Here is a 10,355-nt window from a genome sequence, read left to right on the forward strand (position 1 = left end):
AGTTCCGCAGAAAAAAACAAAACCCAACCCCGCCCCCATCATTTAGGTAGATTTTTCACATTAAATGATACTGCATTTGTAATAATCTTTGTGAACATGAGAGTCTGTTCTTATAGAATTTGTACATTTGTTGCCTGACAAGTCCCACTCCATCACTGAAAAAAATCACTCTGATACAAAGCCAATTTTTCTTGGCTTCAAGGCAAATAAATCCCTTAAAATCTGTTCAGTCCAGTAGCTCACTTGGTAACAGCCTAATGTGCTACCACACAGGAGACCTGCAATGCATTGTTTTTAGGTTAAAGTTTGGATTACCAAAACTTCTCCTGGAACCACAGAAACTTAAGAGTGGCTTTCAGAAATTTCTATCAAAAGTGAAGATGCCTATCACAGGCTTTGAATGCCACCTTCAAACTTGTAAATGTATGAGACCCCAATAAATGTTTACCAAAAGAACAGGGACCCCACAGAACTAATCTGCACAGAAGTAGCATTTTCTTAAACTATTTGCATATACTTCTGGTTTGTATTAGAAAAAAAATAATCATAAAATGGGTTCTGGTGCTACTTTTTTGGTTGTTTATGTAGTGACTTAATTTGTCTCAGCCGGCTTATTTGTAAAAGTAGTTCCATTTAACATAAGAAAGCCTTGCTAACATTCTTCTTAAGAAATCATTTTCCTAAAAGCCCCAAAGAGATGCAAATGAAAGCAAATTGTTACAATTTGGAAGGAATTCAAAATACTATTCTTCATGGTCAAATTGACGGTTTTCTTAAAAATACTGGGGCAGAAAACAGATTCAAGTGGATTGTCTCACAACCAATTTAAATTATTTATTGCTTGAAACTGACTTCAGAGTGAATTGTTAGCCATTATCATTCCCTTGATGCCCTAGAAACCCACAGTATAGAGTAGCAAGACAAGATTGTCCTAGGTTTAGAGGGCCCCATCTCTGAACACCTACACCCTTATGCTCTTCCAGCTGGAGATCAAATTTCATCAAGTGTCCAGGAGCTGAGGTTCACAGTGACACCTCAGGTGCTGATTAATCTGCATCTCAAACCACACGGCTAGATCCAGACATCCCAAAAATCATTCTAACACAGCAGACTCATGGTGGTCATAAATCAGAATCACAGAATATTCTGACTTGGAAGGGACCCACAACTCTTAAATGCGTGGCCAGTGCAGGGATTGAATTCATGTTATAAGCACCAGACTTTAACCAATGGAGCAAATCTCAAGGTCATTTTCCTCCTTGTCTCACAATATAACAGTATTTACAGATTCAAACAAGGAAAATCTTCCCCTACACAAACCAGATCCACACCTTCTTCTTGACACAATCCTAATTACGAGATCAACACATAACATCCTTATTCCAGGAAATGTATTAATTATGTAGTATTAACTACAAGAAGAGTCACCTCATAAATTCAGCTTATTCACAAGCCTAATTTTCAGTTTTTAATATGCACCTGAGGAATGACACATGAAACCTAAGACAACTGTGACTGACAAGAGATGCTGCCTCTGTCACCACAGTGCCTTCAATAACCCATGCCACACTGCTCCTAAGCTTTATAAAATATTAACACACATGATCCTTGAAAAAAATCAAACAATAATCAGATCACCTATTTCACACCATATCTTTGAGATCACAGATAAAGCTCTTCAGGGAATTAATTAAACAACCTATTCATCCTGGCATTAGAGAACCACAGATTTGTTGAGGTTGGAAAGGATCCCTAAGGGTCATTTAGTTCAAGCCTTCAGAACTGGATCCTCAGGACCTTGCTAGTTAAGTTTTGATTATTTCCTAGAACAGACTCCATAAACTCTCTGAGCAACCTCTTCCAGTGTTCATTTTCTTACATTAAAAAAAAACAAACCCAAACAACAAAATAATCAAAAAACAAAGAAAGAAGTAATTATGTTCAAACAGAATTTCCTCTATTTCAATTTGTGTAAACTGATTCGTGTCCTGTTAAGTACCAGAGTCTGGCTCAGTCTTCTTTATTGCATCCCATCAAGTATTTACATGTTGGAGCTTCCCTCTGAATCTTCTTTTCTCCAAGCTAAACAGCCCCAGCTCCTTCAGCCTCTCCTTGTCTCAGGGGTCCCAATCTCTTAATGATGTTCATGGTCCTTTGCTGGACTCACTCCAGTATGTCCATGTCTCTCTTGTACTGGAGAGCCCAGACCTGGATGCAGCAACCCAGGTGTGTCACACCAGTGCTGAGCAGACAGGAGGGGTCACCTCCCTCGTCCTGGTGCCAACACTCTTCCCCCTGCAGCTCAGGGGGCTGCTGCCCATCTTTGCCACAATGGCACACTGCAGGTGTGCCAGTTTGCTGCATGCTGGGACTCTCAAACCCTTCTCTGCAAAGCTGTTTCCCTGACAATGTGCCCCCAGTGTGCAATGTAGCATGGGGTGCCTCCTTGTCAGGGGCTGGACACTGTATTTCCCTTCACTGAACTCAGTTTCTCAAGTCTGCTGTCTGCCTGATTCTGCAGCCTGCTGAGCTCCCTCTGAATGGCAGCACAACCAGATGGTGCATCAACTCCCCCTGCACATTTTGTACCTGCAAATTCCCTGATGTGCACACCCCATTGTTGTTAATGAGAGGTTAAACACTACTGGAGCCATGCCACTCATCAGAGCCCACGAGCCCAAGTCAGACAGCTTTCTATCCACCTCACTGTCCACAGACACAGCCCAGTTTGTTATGACATTATAGGAGACAGGACTGAACCCAAATGCCTAGCTGAAGTTGAGATGAACAACATCCACTGCTTTCCCCACATTCATGAAGGCAGTCATGTCATCACAGAAGTCCTCTGGGTTGGTAAGCATGAGTGCCCATTCACAAAAACATGGTGAACTTTTCCCAGTCACCCTCCTGTCCTTCACATGTTTGTTTTGTCCTTCCTTGTTTGGCAGTGATACTGAGGATTATTTGCTCCACCACCTTCCCAGGGACTGAGGTACCACTAGCCAACTTATCCTTGCCCTCCTAGAAGACCGGGGTGATATTCTTCTAGTCTTGAGCAATCACCCCCAGTCACCATCACCTTTCAAAGATTTATCAAGTCTTGCACTGACATCGTCAAACTCCGTCAGCGCTTGTACGTGCCTGCCATCAGATCCTGTGGACTCGTGTATGTCCAGTTTGTTTAAATGTTCCCTGAACCAGTCCTCCTCCAGTGAGAGTAACTCTTCCTTGCTCCAGGCTTTCTCATGAGTTTCAGGGGCCTGGGTTTTCTGATGGTGAGTCTTAATTATATTGATCAAGGCAAAGAAGGTTCCAAGTTCTTTGCCCTCTTCCATGTCCTTCTTTTAACCCTATCCTCCATTCATAAGAAAGACTATTATTATTTTGCCTAGTCTCCCTTTTGCTGACACACCTGCAGGACTCCTTTTTCTTATATTTCACAAATTGAATCTCTCACCAGATTCAACTCCAGGTGGCCCTGGCTTTCCTAATTACCTGCACTCTCAGACAGTGTCTCCATGTTACCTAACCATATTTCCATCTCTTGTGTGCTTCCCCTTTTATGTTTGAGCTTTGCCAGGAGCTCCTGTTTGTGCATATGGGCCTCCTGCCATCTTTGCCTGCCTTTCTGCATGTGGGGATGGATCATTATTGTAGGAGAAGAACCTTGAAAGTCAACCAGCTCTGACCCTGTCACACAGTGCAATTTCAACACTCACACATATAATTTATTCAACAAACCAATACATGCAATGAATGCTAAAGTATCTCGCTATATCATTATTCTTATTCCCTGTGATTTCACTAAGGCAGCTTCCCCTCCTTTCAGGTCTGGGCACAAAAATTAAACACGTTAAAATGACTTGGTATCTTTTACATTAAGTATATTAGGAAGACTCCTTCCAGCTAATACATTTTAATAGGACAAGAACTGTTCAGACTATTTTTAAACTACTGAAGGACAATTCATAAAACAGACCAACAGACTGCTGAAGACACCACCAAAAAAGCCTCAAGAGTCTTCACCCAACAGCAGTGAAGTTTTTCAGGCACAGAGACTGTATGAATTTATCTTAGCAACACTCTTCTACCTGATTAGCAAATCTGTTATGCAGATCTAATTTGATAAAGCAGTCTTCAGCAGTCAGCTGTGGCCAAGACTGTTCTGGCTAAGCAATCAGATCTCTCAGCATGGAAATAAATATCCTCTTCTAAGGATTTACTGGGAGAAGGGCAGCAGGAAAAGAACATGGTAAATTTATCCAGCCTACAACATATCAACAAAGGGACCGCAGGGTGGGTAGAAAATACAGTGCCATGACACAAATGGACAACTCCAAGATTAATTCATTCATATGCAATTCACTTCCAGGAGGTTTCTGAAAAAGATGTTCCCAGGAGTGGACCACTGAAAGAAAAATTCTAACTCCAGATGCAGCTCATGGCCAGGTCACCTGTACAACACAGGCAGAAACTATAAATTCTCTGTGTGAAGGATGTATTTTTGTTGTGTGCAAGGCATACATGCACAAAGAAGGATAACCTATGTCTAGAGCTATCAGATGCTACTATAACAAAACAGTAATTTTTCACGCTCATATGTCATTATTAATTCAGACAACTGCAATGGATTTCTTTCAGTATAACTCCCTAAAGCACATATAAATCTCTGGAGCTAGAGACACCTTTGAAAAATCCAAAATTTCCCCTAGTCCCTTTGTGTTTTCTTACACTTTTTTCTTACAAAGTAAGCATACCTCAGCTGGACTTGTCACAGAGCACAGAGAAAATACATTGCAAGAAGAAACTTACTAGCCAGTAAAAGTTCAAGCCCTGTAGATACCACAGTAACCAAAAGACCAGGGTGACTGATTGTACAGTTTCTCCCAAATAAAGCTACCCAAAGCAGAAAGAAAAAAAAGCAAGGCACCATCTTAAATACAACTGTAATCTTGTATTTGTCACTTCATTATTTAATGCATTGTGTACTCTGAAGGTTGTTAACACACTTTGTGCATTAACATTGTGTCATCTGGCACAAGGAGACAGAAGCATAACCTGTCAATCACCAGTGCTCCTCTCCTTTTGCTAAATCGCCAAGAACTGAGGATAAGCAAAGGAAAGAAATTTTAGAAAGACTTTAAAGTTCTGTATTATCACCAATTTTTATGTCTTTTGAGAGCATGACTAAAATCCACTGGAAAAGATAGACAACATTTTTGGATCCGTTCAAAACCTGGACAGGTAATATGAGAATTCCTATTCAGTTCAATTCCTCCAATTCCTATTTATTTTTGTTAAGTGTTCCATTATTTTCATTAAAATTTTAATAAATGAACAGACTTGCTTATAACACTAGAATGTAAAACTCAGCAATTATTTTCATTGTTCAGCAACCCAACTGCAGGAATATGTGCAGGATAGAAAAATGGATGTAAACACTGCAGCATTAAAATACAACACACTGTATAAATATATACAATTATACAATATCACATTTTATATGTAGAAGCAATCCTTTCTTTGGTAATACTCTTTCATGCATAAACAACTTCCAAATGTTTGAAATTATATGTCCTTGAAGTGCCAAGGACACTGAGGAGTTAACTCTTTGCTTTCACAGACTAATCCACCTGAGACAGAAAAGCAATATTTCTGTTATATCCCTCTTTTACAGTCTGATTCAAGGTTGACTGACCCAGTGTCGTTCCAACCACCTCACTGAGCTGTGGGTCAGTTTCAGTGAGATACAAAAAAGTAACAATTCTATGACTTAATGTATGGCAAAACTGTGACTGATAATAACCACTTCAAATAATGACAGCCAGTGATTACGTAGTATGCAGTAGAGAAAACATTTAAACCAGATTTTCTTTACCCTTCTAATAATAATTTAATGAAAGGCCTATTTTTGTTTTGGTTGGGTTTCTTCCCCCTTAAAAGTTTCCAAAGAATATAAGGTTCTATGGATTGACATGATTCCAGAGAAAATATGCACTGACTCTGTCAAAGAGATGGGATCTTCCATTATGAGACAGCCTGTGAGCACTATAAATTAGTTTTGTGTATTTACATGCAAGCTTTTATAATATTTCTTCACTGTTGCCACCCTAACAGCATCAAAGACTCTGGTCTAGCCAGATAAGAATGTATTACAGATTCATCAGCACAAAATGGGGAGAGAGCAGGGGAAGGAGGAAGAGGAGAGGCTGATGCAAGCAAATTTACAGCATCTGAAGCTTTTCATTAAAAAAAAGCAACTACTCATATTTCTTTACACAAATGGCACATATGGGAAGAAAGCAGCTGAAATCACCACTTTGAACCACTGGAATGGCTAAATGAGTGCTGTGTACACCACTATCCTTATAAAAGGCAAGCAAAGAAAAACAGTAGAAGAAAAAGCATCATCATGATCCCTTCTGATTGCCTAGAAGTTACACCATACAAAATCATCCGAATACATTTTCCCATTCTGTAAGCTGCCACTTGCAAGCTGGAATTTATGAAATTACCTAACTACTGACAGACAAGCTGTTTGCTTCTGTGGAAGGCAATTCAGATTACTTCTGTTTTCGAGGAACAAATGTAACTATATAGGCCATCTCAAAAGCATGGGTTATTAGGGAAAAGACAGACTGTGTAACATAAACGGGTATTAAAAAACCAAAAGAAAACCACGATACTGCAGGAAGCTTCTGGTGAATAAACTCCATACAAGCATTAATCAAGACCTACTAAACAAGAACACAAGTGTTTCCATCTCTGCTTTCTACCTCCATGTAGGTAGGTATCTATGCATGTACAATAAATACAGATATGGGCAAAACTGAATCTGCTATTCTCTGACTGTGACTACAATCTGTTTGCCATTAGAAGTGCTATAGTACCTTACTGGAGCAAAACTACTCATTCTGGAAATAATGAAATGCAGCTTTAGGAAGAGCTGTAGTGTATTAGGACTACTCCAAAAACTAAGCTGTGTCTGTGTAAAGAAAAGTGTTTAGCAGAAGGAAAATCAAAATATCACAGTTTTACTTTGCTGGAAACATGATTTATTAGTACCAGTTTTCTCCTGTATGATTTTGATGCACAAGCCTTAGCAATGGAAAAGAATCAAATCAAAAGGCTCACAACAAACTGACAAGCCTATGCTGACATAGAGATGGAAACATTCAGGACTAGAAATAATGAGAAAGAGAACAGATGTAAATATTTACTTCTGCCTCTTACACTCACGCCAACAGCTCCCAACTCCAAGAGCCTGTAGCAACCCAATCGCTGACATCCTAATAATCCTTCTCCTTTCATCTTCTCCCAGCTGATTAGATGCATGAAAAACATCTCAAAAACACAGTAATATATTTCCTTCCCCTCGGCTGGCATTTTAGGCGGGAGGCTTTACCTTTCCCCCGCCCTGAGCAGCACACCCCGTCAGTGCGGCGCTGCCCAGACACAGCCACGAGTGCTCCGCGCCGGGCTCGGCTGCTCCACGAAGCTGTTCCCGATCCCAGGGCCGGTTTCCCGGGTGTTCCCGCAGCCTGCCCCGGGAGCAGGAGGCGCTCCCGGCGCTGCCCCCGCAGCCGGGGCCGCGCAGGGTCCCCGCTCAGGGACCGGCCCGCTCCAGCCCGGATCGCCAACAAACTTCGGGAACAGGGCGTCTCGGCTCGCGGGGCGGGACAGAGCGGCCGGGCAGCGGCGCCGCTCCGAGCCCTCCGTGCCCTCCTCCCCGTCATCACCTCCTCGGAGGGGCCGAGCGTCCCGGCTCTCCTCCCGTCACCTCGCCATGGCGTCCCGGCCCGGCCCCCGCCACTCACCCCGGGCGCGGAGCGGCGGGAGAAGGAAGACGAGGTGGGCGCAGGCGAAGAAGAGGAGCCAGCGGCCGCAGCCGGGCTCCCGACACATCCTGGCGGGGGCCGCCGAGCCGCGCGGCGCGGGGAGGAGGCGAAGGGCACGGAGCGCCCGGCTGCCCGCCTCTGCCGCAGGAGCGCGGGCGAGCGGCCTCCGGCTGGCGGCGGTGCCGCGGTCGCCGCCTGCCTGCCCGCCCTCCTCCTCCTCCTCCTCCTCCTGCTGCCGCTGCCTTCCCTTCCCTCCTCCCGGCAGGACCGGCCGCCAGCCGGCAGCGGGGGGAGGCGCTGCGCGGCCGCCGCGCCCTCTGGCGGCAGCAGCGGGACAGGCCCCGCGCTCCCGCCGCTCCCCGCGCTCCCGTCACGGGACGGCCGCTGCGGCCGGGACAGGCAGGGGCGGCCTGGCGAAATAATGCCAGTGAGCTCAGCTCCCCGTAGCCATCAACTCTTCCTAACCAGCCGTAGGAGCAGGCTGCCAGGGAGGTGGTGGAGTCACCGACTTTGCAGTGCTAAAAGACTGGCTGTGGCACTCGGTGCCCTGGTGTGGTTGACATGGTGGTGCCCAGCCTTGGGTTGGACTCGATGATCTCAGAGGTCTTTTCCAACCTATTTGGTTCTGTTATTCTCTGAAACGTTACCCAGCACTCCAACAGGAACCTCATTCAACAAAGCAAGGGACCTAATTCATGTCTCGACCAACCCTCACAAACCCTTACCCAAGAGAGCGTGTGGCACCTTCAGATAGCCTTTCCTAAACCACCTGTGTGACCAGAGTGTGGACACGGGGTGCAGCATGGAGTGTGACCTGGAGCACAGCCTTGGCACTGGAGACTCCACAGCTAAAATGACTCACCCTATTTGGTTAAAGAAATGCAGACCTGGAGCTGCACAAAGCTCGTTTTAGGGGTAACACAGAGGACAAAGTAGATTCTCACATGCATATATGTCACGATACAGACAGTAAATTTGGATATAACAGAGCCGCAGAGCAGTGAAGAAAGATCAAGAATGTGAAACCTTGTTAATAAACAAGAAATTACCCAACATGAATCCCGGCACAAGGAAGAAGAAACCATCCACTGGAATATCAGATTTGTCCTAGTGAAGCACTCCATCTTAACAATGTGTTATAAGTTCCTCTATACACCCCAGAATTAAACTGCTGTTCTTCAGACCCAGAGAAGCCTTAGAAAAGCAAGCAGTGATAGATCTAGAAACTAAGCAGTGTGTAGAATATTTTCAGCACAATGTTATTCTTTCTCCTTTTTTTCTGTAACAATTAAATATATATTAATAATTATTAGAATTTAATATTTCAACTATTTGAATTTCACATTTCAAAGTATAGTAGGAAGAAACAAAAAATTCTTGGCATATAACATGTAAGGTATGCTTCCTCTTTGCTCTTAAACATGATTTTAAGTGTAACACCCAGTGCCCCTACGTAGCAATTCCTTTCCTGCTGTCTACATATAAACATGAATTCCAGCCAGGTCTATTTCTACACATTTTCCCATCAAATACTTTTCACACAGACCCCTCCTAGCAACCCAACCATGCAATATACACTGACCTCACTGGAGAAAAATGGTGCAGAGTCCAAGTCAGCCATGAACTATTTTTAATCCAGCAAGGCCAAAAAGCACAGGACCCAACTTGGATCTTTCTTCAAAACACTGCAACCTTTAGATCTATGCCATTCTTTTCCTCGGGGTCAAGTGGTTACAATAGGATACCTTAAATATACCAGAGAAGTGATTGGGAAGATGAATGGAAACATTTTCACAGCAAGCACAGGCAAGCACATCTGTATCATAGTAACTTGGTAGTAGAGCTCACACTTTCCTTTAAAACTCTCATAATAGAAATATGTTAGCCAGACTTCTTTGGAGTACTCAACCTGCCTTATGTATTTTCTAAACACACACCTCCTCATATCATAAGAGAAGGGAAAATGAGGCACAAGCATGAACAACAGCTTGTTATTTGCCTTACAGAACAACTGCTTGTTGCTGACATTCTGACTCACTAAATAAGTTACTGGCTTCGAGAATAATAATTCTGATGCCAACTAAGTAGAAACTTACATACTATTTCTGATTTTATGTGCATGCTCATCATTAGCAGGGAAAAAATAAGAGAAACATAAAGTCATCCTTCTAGAACTACAACAATATAAAATATATGAAACCTTTTGCTTAACATGTATATCTACATTTCCTTGGTTTTCCTTATAAGTTTCAGCAGCATTTCCCACCGTTTCTTCCATTTCTCTGTTTTGTACTGGTTTCTTTAAGAACTCACACTACAAGGATCATGCCCACAGCATCTGGGATAAACATAAGACTTTTCACTTTCAAAATGGTTAAGATATACCCATGTTCAATGTTTCCCCACACAGCGAGTCTGTAAGGGAAAAAATCCCGAGCCTTTTGCTTTGAGGTAATAAGTGTTTGGCTTGTCACAAATATAAGAAAAATTCCATTGTAGCAATCCCCAAGAAATATG

The 10,355-nt window shown here is 43.1% G+C and overlaps 1 protein-coding gene across 4 annotated transcripts in view; it reads right to left on the minus strand.

Moving 5' to 3' along the window:
* B3GLCT (beta 3-glucosyltransferase) overlaps positions 1-8,646 on the minus strand; it is a 45,367-nt gene extending 36,721 nt beyond the window's left edge. Inside the window, exon 1 of one of the 4 annotated variants that reach the window (XM_064409083.1) lies at positions 8,564-8,646. In XM_064409083.1, coding sequence (XP_064265153.1) covers positions 8,564-8,642 — 79 coding nt within the window. In that variant the 5' untranslated portion in view covers positions 8,643-8,646. Of the gene's footprint in view, positions 1-7,405; positions 7,761-7,817; positions 8,137-8,563 lie in introns of those variants that run through there. The other 3 variants (XM_064409084.1, XM_064409082.1, XM_064409081.1) reach the window with 3 other exon arrangements.
* Between the last annotated feature and the right edge of the window lie 1,709 nt (positions 8,647-10,355).

Source organism: Passer domesticus, chromosome 2 (genome assembly GCF_036417665.1).
Source record: "Passer domesticus isolate bPasDom1 chromosome 2, bPasDom1.hap1, whole genome shotgun sequence".
NCBI lineage: Eukaryota > Metazoa > Chordata > Aves > Passeriformes > Passeridae > Passer > Passer domesticus.